This window comes from Vitis riparia, chromosome 2 (genome assembly GCF_004353265.1).
Source record: "Vitis riparia cultivar Riparia Gloire de Montpellier isolate 1030 chromosome 2, EGFV_Vit.rip_1.0, whole genome shotgun sequence".
In the NCBI taxonomy this organism is placed as follows: domain Eukaryota; kingdom Viridiplantae; phylum Streptophyta; class Magnoliopsida; order Vitales; family Vitaceae; genus Vitis; species Vitis riparia.
In genome coordinates this window covers 328,544-347,744 of record NC_048432.1, presented here as the reverse complement: position 1 = coordinate 347,744, position 19,201 = coordinate 328,544, and the positions used below count along the sequence as shown (strand labels likewise).

The 19,201-nt window shown below is 38.4% G+C and overlaps 2 protein-coding genes and 1 pseudogene across 2 annotated transcripts; 2 read left to right on the top strand and 1 right to left on the bottom strand.

The window, feature by feature from the left end:
- Nucleotides 1-3,177: 3,177 nt before the first annotated feature.
- On the top strand, nt 3,178-5,430 carry LOC117905874 (annotated as a pseudogene).
- Nucleotides 5,431-10,684: 5,254 nt separating this feature from the next.
- Nucleotides 10,685-12,101, bottom strand: LOC117928355 (transmembrane protein 45B-like). Its single transcript, XM_034848252.1, has one exon. It carries the CDS (start codon nt 11,981-11,983, stop codon nt 11,063-11,065), a length of 921 nt encoding a protein of 306 aa, XP_034704143.1. The 5' UTR covers nt 11,984-12,101; the 3' UTR covers nt 10,685-11,062.
- Nucleotides 12,102-15,865: 3,764 nt separating this feature from the next.
- Nucleotides 15,866-19,138, top strand: LOC117929710 (pentatricopeptide repeat-containing protein At4g19220, mitochondrial). The gene has a single exon (XM_034850093.1). It carries the CDS (start codon nt 16,002-16,004, stop codon nt 18,852-18,854), a length of 2,853 nt encoding a protein of 950 aa, XP_034705984.1. The 5' UTR covers nt 15,866-16,001; the 3' UTR covers nt 18,855-19,138.
- Nucleotides 19,139-19,201: the final 63 nt, after the last annotated feature.

The following is a 19,201-nucleotide window of genomic DNA, read 5'->3' as shown; positions in this document are numbered from 1 at the left end:
GCCACACTGGGGCATATTCCCCATCTTGATCGAGATTTAGAGATCCCCACTGGTTTACATGATCATCCACGGTTATGAGATACACGCCAGATCGATGTTTGATTTCACTTTTGTCCGGATACTCTGAGGAGCCTCTCTTGAGTCATTCAGCCAGATTCATACCCTTTGATATAGTCGTGATTCCTGGATGAAGTTGTCTCTGGTGCCTGGATTTCCCGCGTCATCATTTCAGGGGGGTACATATCAAATCTGTTACGTGTCCCATTGGTGTTATTCTCGGGTCATCAGGACAAATCGGGTACATCTGATGCCATACTGGGGCATATTGCCCTCATTTAGCACTGGAGGCAATCGTTCTCTCACATATCCGTTACAGTTTCCATCACTCAGTCGAGATGTATTGTGTTCGCCTCATTGACCATCATTCCTGAGCTCTTCATCGATATGAGCTCTCAGCGGAGCGTCGTTCGAGACTCGTAGAGTCCCTTTCAGCCTTTTCCAGCGGATTGAGATTTGCAGCGGCATACCACACTGGGGCATACCCCCGTCTTTGAATTCATCGGATATTTTGCAGATCTTTCTCACTACTTGGTCCATTTCTTGATCTTTGCGAGTCGTCATACTGGGGCATACCCCCTTCAGTGCTTTTCTACTGGGGCATACCCCCTCTCTTTGGGTTTATTGTGTCTCGTCTTGATTTCATGGTTGTCAGACTCATTTGTCGATCTTTACGAGTTATCACCTAGAGCATCCCCCTACCATCACCTTGTTTAGGCTTCCAGAGCCATTTCTCTCATCTTGTTTAGGCTTCCAGAGCCACTTCTGTCATCTCGTTTAGGCTTCCAGAGCCATTTCCGTCGTCTTGTTTAGGCTTCCAGAGCCATTTTCGTCATCTCGTTTAGGCTTCCAGAGCCGTTTCTGTCATCTTGTTTAGGCTTCCAGAGCCATTACCGTCGTCTTGTTTAGGCTTCCAAAGCCATTTTTGTCATCTTGTTTAGGCTTCCAGAGCCATTTTCGTCATCCCGTTTAGGTTTCCAGAGCCATTTTCGTCATCCCGTTTAGGCTTCCAGAGCCATTTCCGTCATCTTGTTTAGGCTTCCAGAGCCATTTCTGTCCTCTTGTTTAGGCTTCCAGAGCCGTTATTATCGTCTTGTTTAGGCTTTCAGAGCCATTACTGTCGTCTTGTTTAGGCTTCCAGAGCCATTTCTATCATCTCGTTTAGGCTTCCAGAGCCACTTCTGTCGTCTTGTTTAGGCTTTCAGAGTCATTACCGTTATCTTGTTTAGGCTTCCAGAGCCGTTATTGTCGTCTTGTTTAGGCTCTAGAAGCCATTACTGTCATCTTGTTTAGGCTTCCAGAGCCATTTCTGTCGTCTTGTTTAGGCTTCCAGGGCTGTTATTTTCTAGTTTAGCGTTTAGAGTTAGCTTTTTGGTTTGGCTTCCAGAGCTGTTATTTTCTCAATTTAGCATTTAGGGTCAGTCTTGTCACTCAGAGTCACATCTCCGGACATTGATATTCACTGGCATTGCACATCCCACCTTCAGGATTTTGCATTCGTCCTCGGCTTTCCTCACCTTGTCACCCCGTGCTTATCGCTTATTCGTCATTGTCCTTTCGTATCTCCCTTCTCACTGTTTATAACGATGTCCTTTGAGTTCACGACACATATTTCTGTCATGTTATTGAGCACCCTACATTTGTCATTTTCATATAGTTCACTTAGGATAGTCTCCTTCTGGCGCATTCTTTCCCGTACTTCTAGAGTGGTTCGACCGTTACTCATCCTTGATATGGTCTTTCGAGTCACTTTTGGGGACGTCTTAGGGAAAGCCTGGGTCCTCAGTGTGGCTTCAGGGACATTTTGAGACATCATTTTCTTTCAGGTTTAGGCTCGTGTTAGTCTGTCAGTTTGAGTGAGTTTGTGTTTCACTAGTGTTCCTATGGGGGTCTCCTTAGTTCTTCGGTAGAGTTCACTTCATTCCACTTACTATTCACACTTTCTTTTCACTTCAGTGTTCATGTTCTTTACACTCGTGAACTCTACCGAAGAGGGGCATATTTGTAGACCCCCATTTGGGAGATCTTAGTTTTTAATATATAACATTAGAGGAGCTGGCAGCACATTGGAGACAAGAGGAGGGGTCCTGCTTTTCTCCAGACCCGGAAAATCGGCTGCAAAAACATTGGGCGACCATGCTGGTGGTTGGCAGACGACATGCTGCTGATGCGAGGAACAGTGGGGCAAGTAGAAGCTTGCCAAGGAAGATAGAAACAGGAGATAAAAAAGGGAGGAGGAAGCTGGAAAGGGATCAGAAGATCCATTCAGCAGGAGGCTCTTGGTCCAGGTATGCTTTTTTTTACTTTTAGTCTATTTTGTTCCCCCTGTTTTGCACCACTCTCCTCTGTTTCTGGCCATCTGAGGATTCCTTTGACATATGAAGGTCACCCGTGCATCTTGTTTTTTTTGTTTTGGGGTGTTTTGAGTGCAGATCCATCATTGCTTTTGATTTTTTTTTTTTTTTTTGAGACTATACCTGTGTTCCTTTTTTTTTTTTGGCTCCACCTATACCCTTCCCATTTGCATCCGCGGGACGGGGTGAGACTTAACGGCTCTCTTTATATGTATATGTGTACATGCTCTGTTTGCTTTTCTCATATTTTTATGTCAAGTGTTGTTCTTCTCATATTTTTCTGTCAAGTTTTTTTTTTTTTATGTTGAGTGTTGCACTTTGCATTTGGTCACCTGGGCTGAGATGCCTATGGGAGAATCCAAGCCCACCCCATAGATGTAATTGCATGAGAAGTCAAGAAGCAAACCCTTATGGAAGCATTCTGCTGTAGACCATTATCAAAGGTGACTCTCGTGTTTATAAGGTGAACATAATCTGGATCCGTCTAGATACCGCGACCTGGATGAGAAACCCTTGCAAAAGTCGGAAGGGTGAACTAGCCTTGGACATAGTTTTGAGAAAGCCATTGTTAAGCAAAGAGGTGATGCATGGAGGATTGTCCTTGACGCATGTCTTCCTATGTTCCATTTGATCGACACCAGGTGTACCATGCCATATGCAATAAAACGGGTGCAGGAAATTACCAGAGACCTCTTGTGTTTTAGCCGAGCTGTTTAGTGTTTCCCAGCGCTCAGAGAGCATCCCCTTCTCTTGACAAACAGCAGCCATGGAGTCTCAACACCCAGATGGCCCTGTCTTCTCCAACATCGTTCACGCTCCTGAGGATCCCATTCTTGGGGTCATTGTTGCTTATAACCAGGATACCAGCTTGATCAAGTTGAGTTTGGGTGTGAGGGTTTATCGAACAGAGGAAGGAAAACCCCTTGTTTTGAATGTAGTGAGGCGAGCAGAACAGCTGTTAGTTAATGACCCGTCCCGGGTCAAAGCGTATCTTCCCATGGCTGGACTGGCGGTGTTCAATAAATTGAGCACTAAACTCATTTTAGTGCTGACAGCCCGGCTATCCAGGAAAATAGAGTAGCTGCTGTCCAAGGTTTGTCTGGTACTGATTCACTGAGAATTGGAGCTGAGTTTCTGGCAAGGCATTACTACCAGCATACAATTTATATTCCAGCGCCCACATGGGGAAACCACTCAAACATTTTCACCATGGCGGGGTTGTCTGTGAAGGCATGCCGCTACTGTGACCCGGAAATACTTGGGCTAGACTTCAAAGGCCTATTGGAGGACCTTGATGCAATGCCAACAGAAGCAACTGTGCTTCTTCATGCATGTACCCATCTACCACTCCTCATCCTCTCAAACTTTCACTTGCATCATACCCACGTTCAAGCTCACCGCCTTCCTTCACACTCATTGCCTCTAGCGATACCCATAGTTCATAGCCTCCCATGCACATGGACCACGCATGCATGGCCACCTCATCTCATCTCATTTTCAATCTTTATGTACCCACTTCTCTCTCTAAACATCCATGCCTTTGCTCCAATACAAACACATTACCAAACATCATCCCATTCTCCATGCTCTTCATCCAAAACTCGTCTTACCCAGTTTCATCATTAAGCCTCCACATTTTGATACCCATTTCTTCTCTTCTGCACATACCACTCTCTACTCATCTCCAATATCATGCTCATCATCAATAATCCGCCTTCACACCTTACAATCCTCCACAACCATTCCTCAACTTTCATACCCGTTTCCTAACCTTCATACCTGCCACCCATACCTATCCATGTCAACTGTCTCCCCTATTCCCTCACCACCTTTTCTCTCACTACCACCACCACCACTTCCAACAATGACTCCAGCAATGCCGCAATATATGCTTCTTGCGTATTTGTGACCGAAGTCCACCTCTCATCCCTCTAACTCCGCATGGCCACCCCAACCACTATATCCACTTCTCCTCATGCCGTTCATCCCCCACCCGTTCATTGTCATCATTTCCGCATGCATGAAGTCCCCATGCAAACCGGACCCATCCCTACACCACATTTTCTCATACCCCTCTCTCTCTCTTCTCTGCAACTGAGCTTGTTAATGGCATCTCAGATCTGGGACTTCGAAAAGTCCGGTTTAGGGTTTGTTTGTGAATTCGGAACTCCGAGAAAGAAGTTTCAATGGCGTACTCGTTTCTGGAAGAGGTTTTGGAGCATGTGTTTTCTTTCATTCATACCGATAAGGACCGAAACGCGATATTTGTGGTGTGCAAATAGTGGTATTGGTGGGCGTCAATACATCATCAGCAACTCTTGTTTTGCATCACTCAGCTTGTGATGGAAGAGTCTAAGTCGGCTGACGCAAGGATCCGAGATCTTTTAGAGTATTGGTCCATAGCTAAGAGCTAGAAAGAAATTCGTGTTCCTTGGTAGATTCGAAGGGGTTCTCAAGGCCGCTCAGCCAATGGAGTTTCAGCGCTGCATGGTCCCGCTTTCCCGACAGATTGGATGGTGTCTCAATGGCTCTCATTTTTAGGCCATCGGAAATGAAGGACCCGTCCCATAAATAAGAGTCCAAAGTCCACTAAAGGTTGATGAGTTCTCAGGTGCATTAAAAGCGCAGCATGTGACCCTGACACTAGTACAGATGATGGGAACTTGATGACGAATAGAGGAAGTGTCCAAGTGCTCGCATCTTTGTTTTTTAAGCAGCTTCTGCCTCTACCCCATGAAGCTGCAGGCACATGGTTACAGTGGAGTCCGAGAGTGGAAAATTCAACAAAGAAGGTGTAATCCAATGCAAAAGTTCTTGGTCATTATAGATATGCTGGAGAGATGTTACCATCTTCAAGCATTTTGATGCTAAAGTCAAGGGCAAGGGTTTAACTTTCGAAGTTAGCCGTGGTGTGGCTGTGGCAGTGGTAGCAGCAGCAGCCATGCTTCGACTTTCTCATATTGTCAATGACCTATACATGAATCCTATCTCTGTTAGGGACTCGTCTCATTCTCAGTAGGGCGGAGAATGTCAGTTTCTTTCGATAGACCGCTCCGGTGAAAGGTTAAACCATCGGAGTCGACAAGGATTAATGGACATGAGGGGTAGAAGAACTGGTCGTCACTTATAGGCACTAAATTATGATCCCGAAGTTTCTGCCAACGCGCCAAAAATATTTTCCCAGGACCTTCAGGCTGCCCGGGATATCTGCTGTACTCATGTTTGACGTGGGCATCATCTCATGTCTAAGGTTCTTGGAAGTTGTTCCATGGTCCAAGGATGAAGAGGAGAAGGTTGTATTTCATCTCGGTCAATTCCCGTTTCATGACTCGGTGGCTGAAGTTCTCCAGGGAGTGCCAGCTGATCTATGAGGCCAGATGACATCTATTTGAGGCTATTGACAGCTGCATGCATGGATGAAAGCTGACGTGATTGAGGGGTCATAATGAGTGAAATAACTGGTGAAGCTGACAACATGCATGGCATTGTCAATATTCTAATCGATAAAAACAGATGGATGAGGATTTTGTAAAACTATGGGCAGATCAGAGGGAGCTAGCTGTTCTTCATTCCAGGATTCCTACCCGGTTCAGCCATAAAATCAGTAAAATTACCGCAATTATGTATTGTCATTGGAATAAGACATCTGGGGTGCCCCAAAGACACCCGTTTCTCTTTGCTGTCCACGTGGTAATTGTCACTCGCATTCCGAGCCCCACTCTGCCTTTGCATGGTCTGCTTGGGGCAGCCTTATGCCACGTGTTCTCTCTTCATATATCTTCATCTCTCAGCTCACTGTTGCTTTAATTGTGAACATAACCTTCCAACCCCTTTTTCTTTAAATAAGTTTTTGGACTTTGGTTTCTTAAGTAATCCCAATTTCCCCATTTTGCATCCTTAGTTTTTTGGGTCTCAGGAGTCTCATTATTGAAGTGTTGATGTCATTTTCCTTTTTGACATCCGATTTTCATAACCTTTTTTTTTTTTTTAATGTTTTAAAATAAGCAAAAATCCAATTCCATAATTGCGAGTGATGAAATTCATGGAATTGGTTCCTGCAAGAACAAATGGGCTTTGGTGGGGGCCCAATATTATTGGATGTTTTCTTTGAAAATCAATTTTGATTGAATTGTGATATATGTTGATTCCATATTTAGTGGCATGTGAGCTATGTTTTATGTCCCTTAATTGTGCACTAACCCTTCCTCTTAATAGCACATGGTGGCTCGCTGCCCAGGTACGTACCCATTTTCACTCTGATTAGTGTCTATGCATGTTCTGATCCTCACGTGTGCATGATTCGCTCTGGGTATTCGTTGATTTTCTTATTGATTGCCATGTTAGCTTCATTTTATTAGTAGAGACCCGACTTTAGGGACTTAGAGGGGTGCTACGGTCTCTACCGTACCTTCCCGATAAATAACCTGACCCCCGAACCCGATCCGGTTTTTCACAGATCGCCTTTTCCAAAACCAGGAGTCGCACTTAGGGTTTTTCTTTCTTATTTTGTTTACCCTTTTAAAAATAAAACAAAAATAAGTGGCGACTCCAAGTCATTTCTCTTAATGAAATAAAAAAATCATTTTTTTTTCGAAATAAAAATCGAGCTCGCCATCGAGTGGGAAACGCATGAGCGGAAATGCGGGGTCCACACTTATTTAGTTTATAAGACATATAACAACAATATTTGAAAAGGAAAAACAAATTATATATAACAACAATATTAAATCATACACATAGAGTATATATATTAATTTGAAAAGGAATAACAAATTATATATATGATATTATAATAAAATCATAGGTTTATTTTATTTTATTTTTATAAAAAAAAATACTATTTTAGTATATGTGAGAAACATAAAAATATTAACATCTTCATCATTTTTTGGGTTAAAAATTAATAATAAATATTTAAAGTAATAATTTTTCATAATATTTTATTTAAATTGAGTAATTAATAAAGTTTAACTTTTTAAAAATGAGTCAAAATTTTCATTCCATGTACTCATTTAGAATAGAATTATGAACATAATATTATAAAATCTTTTGATTTTATATGTAATTAATTAGATTGATTTTTTGAATTCAAAATTATTTTTAAAAATAAAAAAATTCATGAAAATTTTTAAAATTATTAATTATGTCTTATTTAGTTTATAAGACATATAGCAACAATATTTGAAAAGGAAAAACAGATTATATATAACAACAATATTAAATCATACACATAGAGTATATATATTAATTTGAAAAGGAATAACAAATTATATATATGATATTATAATAAAATCATAGGTTTATTTTATTTTATTTTTATAAAAAAAATACTATTTTAGTATATGTTAGAAACATAAAAATATTAACATCTTCATCATTTTTTGGGTTAAATTGAAAAGGAGTAACAGATTATATATAGCAAAAATATCGCAACAATATTAAACAATATTTGAAAAGTAATTCCTTTATTAATTTATTAGCTTACTTTCAAACCCCTTCCCCCTCTTTCTTTTTCTTCTTCCCCAACACAGCAACACCAGGAACCCTCTGTCTTCTTGTTCTTTCCCTACACAACAACACCATGAAGATGCAGCCTTCTCAGAGGGCCCCTCTGTCTTCTTCCCCAACACCACGAAGACGCAACCCCTCTCTCTTAGACTATCGGACCACGATCTGCTACCTTCCCACCAGGCACCACACCAAAGATGAAGATTTTAGACTCCAACAATGGTGGATTTAGGGTTAGGTAGGTTATTCTTCAACCGGGGCTCTTTTTAAAGGCTTTTGAAAGGGTCACGGGTTTGTTTCAAATTTTCACGGGTTTGTTTAAAATTTTCATAGGTTTTCTTTTGTAGAGGAATCTCTTATTTCTCTGAAAAATCAAGACTTAGTGTGATGGGGCTTTTTTGCAGAGAATCTGTTGAATTTTTTTCCCCGAATTGATCGAGTTAACTCGGAATATCGGTCGACTCATCCGAGTCCAATTGATTCAGGCCGAGTCTAGGTATTTGGTATAAGACTTGTCGCGGTCAGCTTCGAGGCGGATACGACTTAGCTGAGTCGTACCGAACTCGACTGATTTTTTGAACCCTATTGGATATACTGGTGGTATCCACAACACGACATCCTTATGTTCGTCCACTTGGGTAATGGGAGTATGTTAATTTCCAAAGCCAAGAGAATCACATGCTTCGGTTGCATGGTGGGCACGTAACACAAACCATTAAATCAAAGCTCAAACTCTGATTGGTAGAAAGACGAAGCAGCAAACTTAAGGAAAAAATAAAAACAAAAATACTAATATATTCTCCGGCCTACCCTGGGTGCAAGCTTGTCTTTTCCTTTAAAAAAAATATAAATAAATAAATAAACATTTTGTAGGGGCCTCTCCCGGACGGACACGTGGTAGATCACCCTTTTATTGGACATGTGGCACCACTTCTCCTCTATTTGGACATCCAATCCAGACCCAGTAATTGATAGCCCGTCGCCTCGTGCCTTTCCAAGGTTGCATAACGCGTCCCAAGCAGGACCCCTGACTATATTTTGAGGGCAATCATTACTCATCCCACCAAAAGCACACTCGATAGGACATCAACAGGTCTTTTCAGGCGACCTACTACGCCCTACCCTGTGCTCCAGGTTTTGTATCACTTCTCTACTCCTAATTCATCCAATTAATACTCAAAAATTTGATAAGAATCATCTTCATCCCCAGATTCTACCAAGTACTTGTAGCTTGAGTAAAATATAATCTTGTATCCATGAAAATGGTTAAGAAAAAGGGCATGCGGAGAAGCTCTATGTATTCGTCAAAACCTTCAAAAGTAATTTGGACGTAAGCACTTTTAATTAGTAGCACTTGAAGCGATCCCAACTCCTTCCCAACTGCCAGAGGAGTTGGAGCAGCTGCCAGAGGAGGTCCTAACAGCACTTCCATTGGAAATGCTGTTAGGTGGGAAAAAGAATAAAGAGGAAAGTATAAGGAAATAAACTTTTGTTTTATAAAAATCAAAAATTATTTTTAATAACTGTTTTTCAAAATTATTTTTAAACACGCCTTTAATATCTATTGCTCGCTATATCTTTTATCGTGTGGGACATAGGAATGACTTTAGATTTAAAAAACAAAAACAATTGACTTGCCATTCATGTGCTTGACTTGATGTCCCCACATTATTTTTTTCTCATTCCCTTCGAAGAACTTTCATGGAAAATTCATTGCATCTCCAAGACATCCTTGTCTGCCTTCATTATCTAGCCGTTTACCACAAGTCCATAGATTATTAAATTGAAAGCATAATTTTGTACAACACAGGAGTATGCCTTCCTTCTCACGCTAAATAGCCTTAAAATGGCTTAGAATCCTTTAGTCAAAGCATACATGGACTCATTAATATGAATCTGCCTCGATATAATGACTTTGTTTTGATATGTGTAAAAGTTATAAGTAACCCATCTTCATTTGTCCAAATGCCCTTTTCTTTTCTTTTTTTTTCTCACACCTCCTTTTATATCATATTAAAATTTTCTTTTGAAAAAATAAATTATTTTTTTGGTTCATTTGACATATTATCATAAATTTGAAAATATTTTTTCAACGGTCATATTCTAATTTAAAGGCCCATTCAAGTTGCAAAGCTCCATATATTAAAAATTTTGAAAAAAAAAACATTAAAAAATTTTTCCAAACCCTTATAAGAGATGCATGCACATGCCTTATATATAATAAGATTCTTGAAGCAATTGATGGACCATAGATGATAGTTATCTTCTCATCATCACAATTATTGCTCCTAATCTTTTCTTCTTCTTTTTTTAATAAGAAAATAGGCCTCATATGTTACGTAATAAGACTTATTTTCAAAGAATTAGTCGCTTAAAATATTCACCATTTTGGAGTTTACGTCAAGGTGGCAAGGTGGCATTGCCCACGTCCTCTTTAATTCATGGATTTTATATATAGGCGTTGCTTCTAATATTGGGGCCAAATGTTGGCTTACCCTTTGAAATTGATTGGTGGCGTGTAGCCTTAGGGCATGATACAGAGCTCTAGGTTTCTTGTGCAAGTCTCCAAGTCAATACACTGGTTAAAATTGAATGCATGCCATAGAATTTTCCTAGCTAAAATAGTGCAAGGACTGTAATTTCTTCAAGGGTTCAAATTTATGGGCTCACATAGAGGCCTAGATTAAAACTTGAATGAGTCATAGACTTTTCCTAAAAAAGTTATGGGTAGATTCAGAATGTGGCGCCCAGCAATCCAGACAAGATGATTAACGAACTGAATTAATTAAAGTACAGGAGAGAATCGAATCAGATCCAGAGTTGTTTTTTTACAGATTGAAGGATGATGAAGAAATAAATAAATAACTTGACAATTGCTGACTTTTTCCACACATCCTAACCCAACTGAGCTCACCCAAAACTAAAAGCCACGAATGCAAAGCCAAACAGTATCACACCTACAATTGACTGTTCCCTCAATTCATTGTTTTCATTAAGCCAACATCATTCCTGGCCTAATAATTCAACAAAGAATGGGATCCCACCAATCACCTAACCTAATCTTTTTACACACACATACCTAATCTTTTATGTATCCTTATTTTTTCTTTCTTTCTTTCTTTCTTTCTTTCTTTCTTCTTCCTCTACCTTTCGATATCCATGGCATAGGTCTTTCCCATGTGAACAAACTCCAGATTACTCTTCTTCTGGGACTCCAAGTCTTCATCATCTTCTCGCCCTTCCTCGTTTCCCAATGACCAGTACTCCACCTTTTCCCTATAAACTCTAGCCAAGAACAAGTAAAAAGACATCGCAAATATCATCATACCTACAACGAGCCAGCTGAACTCTATGTTGACAAGCGATTTAGCGCGGTGGAGAGCTTCCGTGTCCGAGCAATTCACCACCTTGTGGCCATTTTCCAAGTGGAGGATGCAGCCTTTGGGGATTAGAGCTGGGGTCCAAAGCATGTACCCCATGAGTATCAGCCAAATACCTTGAAAAAGTATGCTTGCAGACCTCACAAAACTAACTAAGAAGCTCTTGGGAAGGCCTATTCCCATGAGGGTGGTGGTCAGGGACACCAGGATCACAATCTGGAGAAGTAAATGGTACTGCCCTTCGATGCCAACATGGTCCGCCGAATGAAGGTGAAACATCATCAGCTGCTGCCCGAAAGCTATGGCGGCCAGGAGCTGAGTCAAGCCGTACTTGGCCTTTGAGCCCAGGCGATCGAGGACGATGGAAAAGGCCCCATAAACCAAGAAAGCCATGGAAATGGATGAATGCTCAAAGTTGTGGAGATGGTTGGAAGGGATGGTGCCATCCACGTCGAAAGGCTGGTGCTTCTGGGGGCCAATGAAGAGCTCCATGGCTATGGAGATGCAGCTCCCTACCATGATCAGAAAGAGCTCCAAGTACCTTATTTTGGAGGTGGGAAACCATGGGGGAGAAGTGTAGGAATTGGGATGTTGGTAATGGAGCTTGATGTGGTTAAAGAGATGCCACAGCCCAATCAAAAGGAACCCAAACCCGGGTGCCACATGCCCTACCAAAGTGCCCATATGCCTAAGGAAACACAACCTTTGTGGAGGAGAGGAAGAGGAGGGGAGAGTTGAGAGGTGGTGGGGGTGTGAGGGGTGCGTGCGGGCGGGGGGGGTTTAAGAGGGATTGAGGAATTGAATTTTTGGATGTGTGGAGAGTTCTATTTGAATTAAAACAGCTGCTTGGAAGGGGTTTTAAAACAAGGGGTGATTCCTTGGGAAATAAGGTTATTGCTTGCTGACCAAAGAAAGAAACCCTCTGTTCACATGACATGGCAGACCTTTTTCTAGAAGCCACAGAATTGTATATTCATTATTCATCTTCAAAGCCAATCCCATCTGCTTTGATACACACATGCCATCTGTACGTAGTGGCAGCAGTCACGAAGTTTACTTTTTTATATATTAATTCTAGAAAATCAAAAGTCAGAATAATAAACCCGACTTTCTCTCTCTCTCTCAAGATCTTCAATTAACCAAAGGAATCAATCCACTTAAAAAATAAAATCTGAAAATGACAAGAATTATATATAAATGAATTTTCATGGGTAATTTATTTATTTCTTATTTTTAATTCCTTGTTTAACATCAGTCATGGAAATGACTTTCCTTGATATGATTTTCTGTGCACTGTACGGTCAAACGCAGCGTTTAATATACGAATATTTGGCGGGCGCAGCCCTGGACTCGTTGATCAAAGGCGAGGAATCCATTTTGAATTTTGGTGATGAAATTTTTGGTGCCTTGTAAAAGATGATATTAGAAAATTATTGATATAAAATTAATTAAATTATTTTATTTATTTTCAAATTTTGAAATATTATGAATAAACCATTAAGGCTTTCTTTGGTTGTTAGAAAATAATTGAAAAACATACATAAAACAAATTTAGTTTACTATAAACAAAAAACTTATTTGGAAAACATTTTTGAAAGTAGATTTTATTTTTTGAGAATAAAAAATTGTTTTTTAATTTAAAAACACAATTAATAATTTTTTAAAAAAAAAAAAAAAGCTAATTGTAAAAATTATATTTTTTAAGAATATTTTAATTTTTTTTATTGTGTATAAAAATATATTATCTTCATGGAAGATCAGTTAAAGACTATGCTTCTTTCAAGAAAATTCAATAGAAAATAAAAAATAAAAATAGAAGAAAAAAATACAAAAATTATTTTTATATATTAACTCAAACTCATTTTATTTATTTAACTCTATTATATAAAAATTTAAAAATATATATGTTTTTATACTTTTTTTATTATATTTAACTATTTTTTATTGTAAAACTAAATATGAGAATTATTTTTTTTCTTTCTGTAATATTTTTCGGAACCAAATATAACCGAAAGGTTCATGATAGAAAACAATTAAAACTAATCTTAAAATCTATTTTCTGGAATAATTTTCAAAAACATTATAAAAAAGAGACTTATATTTTTCATTAAATTTACATTTTTTTATTAAGAATTATATTGGAAAAAGATATTGAATTAATTTTTGCTTATGTATTTTTTATCTAGAAGTATAATCCAAAAGAATGTAGGAAACAATTTGGATTGTATTATGAGTTGCGTTAAAGAACATATTGGGATGCATGATGATTGACCAATCCAGCGGTCCATATTGAATGAGAAGAGGATTCAATAGGTCATCTCTTATGTCACCACACCCCAATGGAATCAGCATAAGATCATTATCCATGTAATAGTGGGGTTTTTTGGCCTACAAGTTATGAATATTATGCTCAGGTGGGTCAAAGTCAAAATATTAATACGGACCACTTGTTTTGTTTTACCACATGCAACACAAGCAATGTTGTTGACCAACACGAGACCATTGAAAAGTCAAACATCAAGCAAGGTTATAAATGATAGGACTTTTGTAAGGGTCTAGATAAGAAAGATGTCCCAATTTTTGGTAAGTATTTCGAAAATATTTTTGAATTTTTGAAAATTATTTTCTAATATTTTATATAATAAAAATCATTTTGAAAATTTGATATGCTTTTTAACTTCTAAATTATGATCTTACCTAGTTTTCTTTTACTTATATGGTTTATAAAAACTTAAAATTGTTGTAAAATTCATAGTTTTAAAAATCGAATCGGACCAATTGGTTTGATCGTCGACCAATCATGGTTCTAGTTCGATCCAATTAGTTGAACCGATCAAGGGTTTGATCGATATTAGATCGAATGAACTGATAATCAAATTGACGAACTAACAATCGGATTGACAAACCGAACTAACCAGTCAATTCTCTCCAAATTGAACGATTCAACCTTTTTAATATTTTTCCCTCATCAAAACAACATTGTTTTATTTAGCATAAAAGTCTTCTCCCCCAAAGCCCACTACCCAACATGCCATCGTCAATCCGTCTTGTTGTCATCGACAAGGAAGTGAAATCCTTTTTTGTGAGTTTATTATTTAGTTTAGAGTTTTAGAATTTAGATTTTATACCTTTTTATTTTAATTTCCTTATTCCATATTTTATTTTCATTTTCATATTTCATATATGAAGAAGCAAATATTTAATATTTTTATTTTATTTGAATAATATATAAAAATATATATTTATGATATCACAGATTTGATTGTGATTCGCTCATCGGTCTCATCAGTGAACTGTAAATTGATAACTTTTTCGGTTCAATAGCTGATACGATTATGAAAACATTAGTAAAATCAACTTGAGATAATATAGGTAAGTATTAGTGAGTAAAATTAAGAATTTTAATTGAAAATCATAAATAAATAAATGAAAACTAAATGCAGAAAGCAACATTTTAGTAGGGGCACTTAAATGCCCTTTAGGGCCACTCAAGCACTCTCTTTGCTCAAGCCAAGGCTGGATGAAAAAATTACCAAGTTTTGTTTATCAACATTTCCCAACTTTTCTTGATTGTATTTGGTAACATATGAATTTTTAAAAAAAAAAAAAATTGAGTCTAAGTCTATTAGGGTTTATCTTGTAAATATATGTCTCATACTGTGCACTTAAAGTCTTAAACTTTACATCATTATCCTTTGTCGTAGTCAAGCATTCTCAAAAGAGATCATGTTTTGTTGATGAGTTACCACATTCTTTTAAGGTGTTAAAGAGTGTACTAAGGAGCATTGAGGTTTTTGTACCATACACCTGAGGATTACTATTGGTTTTGGAAGTATAAACCTCTGGGAGAGTAGAGATTGACCAAATAAATTTATGTGCTTGATATTTCAAATTTATTTAACTTTGCAGGTTGTTGTTGATCCTAACATCATATCTTGAAAAACTTTTAAAGAAAATACTTTTACTGAGAACACTTAGAATATAAACATTGTTAAACATATTCTTAGAGTACATTTGGTTTAAAAGCGTTTTTATTTCAAATATTTTTAATGTAAATGTTTTATGATGAAGAGTGTGTTTAACAATGATTTTAAAAAGTGTTTCTAGTTTTCTAATACTTGAAAAATAAAAATAAAAATTCAAGAATTAGAAATGATAAAAATATTTTCTAAAATCACTATGAAATGCACTCGAAATGTTTTTAAGAAAATCACTTATGAAATATTTTTTTAGAAAACACTATAAGTGATTTTTCCATACTATAAGAACTTGTTTAGTAGTGATTTGATAAAACGTTTATAATATTTCTAATACTTGAAAATTTTTATCATTCAAGTGTTAAAAAAATATAAAAACGTTTTCTAAAATCACTATCAAATACACTCTTTAAATAATTTTTAAAAATGTTTTCTAAATTTTAACAAACACATAATGTTTTTATAAAAACACGTTTTACATTAAAACCACTTCCAAAAATGAGGATGAAACGGACTCCTATTTATATCATCACTCAATCATGTAAATCTCGTTGTCATGGTATAATTTCAACAATTAAGAGGCGACATGGTACCTAGTATTTTTCCATGTGATGAACATACATTATTCAATTTAAAAAATAATTTCTTCGCTACTTTTGATTTAAAATATTTTTTCAAAGAGCCGATTTCATGTTATAAAAATCGGGTGGGTAACTTCCCAAGGCATGGGCAGTTGGGGAGTGAAAGCAAAAATAAGAGAGGCTGTTAAGCGCACGTCAACCAACACCTTCCTCACACTAAGAGCTTCACTTTCTCTTCATCATATCTCCCAAACCACAACTCATCATTCCCTGCTTTACAATGACCTGCCCAAGCCTACACATGCCTTGTTACTCATCAAACCTCATCCGCTGCTGTCAGCATCTTTTTCCTCTCGTTCTTCCACTGCCTTCCAACTGTTCAATGAAATGCCTCATAGAGACAGAGGCTTCGAACAGGCCCACTTTTGTCATGTTATTTATTTCATTAAGTCTTTTGCTGCAAGACCCACCAACGTGACTGCCAGCATCGCCCATTGTTTAGCCTTCAAGATGGGTGCTCTTGCTCACTTGCCCACTTCCACCTCTCTCCTCACTGCCTATTCAAGAGCTGCAGATTTCAGCTCTTCATGGGCTCTGTTTGATGAAATTCTTTACCGGGATGTGATTCTTTGGAATGCTATGATCACTGCCTCGGTTGAAAATCAGTGTTTTGGAGTTGCAGTGAATTTGTTTGTGGAGCTGATGGGAGAAGGGGTTGGGCTTGATTCAACCACCTTGTTGATTGTTGTGTCAGCCTCATCCCACATGGGTAACTTGACACAAGGCCTAGTTCTTCATGGTATAAGCTTCAAAACTGGGTTGCTTTCGGATTCATTTTTGTGTAATGCGCTCATAGACATGTATGCAAAATGCGGTGAATTGAGCTCATCAGAGTGTGTGTTTGGTGGGATGGAATATAGGGACATAATCTCTTGGAATTCAATGATGAGAGGATGTGCTTATAATAATTATCCTGAGAAGTCCTTGTGGTATTTTAAGAAGATGGCTTATTCCAGCGAACAAGCTGATAATGTGAGCCTGACATGTGCTGTCTCAGCATCTGCACTTCTGGGACAGCTGAGTTTTGGGCAAGTCATTCATGGGTGGGGAATCAAATTGGGTTACAAAGACATATCTCATAACTCTTTTGAGAATTCTCTTATTTCACTATATTCACAATGTGGAGATATCCAGGCTGCAGAGATATTGTTTAAAGAAATGAAATACAAGGATATCGTTTCATGGAATGCAATGCTTGATGGATTGGCCTTGAACCAGAGGATTTGGGAAGCATTTGATCTTCTCCATGAAATGCAATTATTGGGGTGTGTTCAACCTGATTCAGTTACTGTAGTTACCATCATTCCACTTTGTGCAGAGCTAATGCTCTTGAGAGAAGGGCGGGCTGTTCATGGGTTAACACTTCGGAGAGAAATGGGATTGGATTTTTCAGTTACTAACAGCCTGATTGACATGTACTCAAAGTGCAAAGATGTGAAGAGGGCTGAGCACGTGTTCAAGGCCATTCCAGAAAGAGACTTGGTCTCATGGAATGCGATGATATCTGGGCATTCCCAAAATGGGCACAGTAGAGAGGCTCAACATTTATTTAGACAACTGCTCCAATCATATTCACAGTGCAGCTTGTCAACTCTTTTGGCAATTCTCCCTTCCTGTGATTCCTCTGAATTCCTGCAGTTTGGGGAATCCATTCACTGCTGGCAGCTGAAATTGGGATTTGCAAACAATCCTCTAGCAGTTAATTCCCTCATGTTAATGTATATTAATTGTGGAGATCTTGTAGCCTGTTTCTCATTGCTACAAACAGTTTCAGCTGCAGCCGATATTGTTTGTTGGAACACTGTCATGGCTGGTTGCACTCAGAATGGCCATTTCTGGGAAGCTTTAAAAGCTTTCAACTTAATGAGGCAGGACCCTGATGTCTGTCATGATTCTGTTGCCCTCTTCAATGTTATATCAGCTTGTGGAAATCTTGAGCTGTTGTTTGCAGGGGGATCACTTCATTGTCTTGCCCTTAAAACTTTAATGGAATCCGATATTCGTGTACAGAATGCATTAATTACTATGTATGGAAGATGTGGGGAGATTGAGAATGCAAGAATAATTTTCGGGTTCAGTTGCAATCGCAATTTATGTTCATGGAATTGCATGATCTCTGCTTTTTCTCAGAACAAGGATGGTAGAAGAGCGCTAGAACTATTTCGTCATATTGAGTTTGAGCCAAATGAGATCACCATTGTTGGCATTCTCTCAGCTTGTACACAACTTGGAGTTCTAAGGCATGGGAAACAGATTCATGGTCATGTGATTCGGTCTAGGTTACAGGGAAATAGTTTTGTATCTGCAGCGCTTGAGGATATGTACAGCAACTGTGGAAGATTGGACACTGCCTTTCAAATATTTCAAAGTTCACCTGAAAGGTCAGTTGCAGCTTGGAATTCTATGATATCTGCATTCGGGTTCCATAGCAATGGTGGGAAGGCGATTGAACTCTTCCATGAAATGCGTGAGTGTGGAACTAGACCGACTAAAAGCACTTTTATAAGCCTTCTATCAGCTTGCAGCCACTCAGGGCTAGTCAATGAAGGCCTTTGGTACTATAGCAACATGTTGGAGTTGTTCAATGTGGAAGCAGACACTGAGCATCATGTGTGTATGGTTGATATGCTGGGTAGAGCAGGAAGGCTTGGTGAGGCCTATGAGTTTATCAGGCAGATGCCAACTCAACCAGAACCAGGTGTCTGGGGAGCCCTGCTGAGTGCTTGCAGCTATCATGGGGATCTCAAGATGGGGAGAGAAGTTGCAGAGCTTCTCTTTGAGCTGGAGCCTGAAAATGTCGGGTATTACATTTCACTGTCGAATATGTATGTTGCTGCAGGAAGATGGAAAGATGCTGTAGAGTTGAGGAGAATAATACAGGACAAAGGCTTAAAGAAGCCAGCAGCTTACAGTCTTATTGATGTTGGAATGGGGTGAAGAAAGCCGAAGAGAAGTCATGGATCAGGAAGGGAACTCTTCCCATCTTGAAAGAAGTGGCCATATAGCTCCAATTTTGACAGGACAAGACAACATGACCCCAAATGAATACAAATACATTTTAATGGATTTGAGTCAAGTGTAAGTGTGCTTGTATTAAATGAGTTAAGATCATTTATTAAATGGATCATATGATAAACACATCCGGGTAGTCCGACATGATTATTAGCTTGCGTAAATTTCTTACCTTAACATACCATGAATGACCTAACACAATTATTCAATAGTTTGTATTTGCCATTTGGGTTGAGCAAATTTTTTATATTTCTTACCTTAACAAGACGATA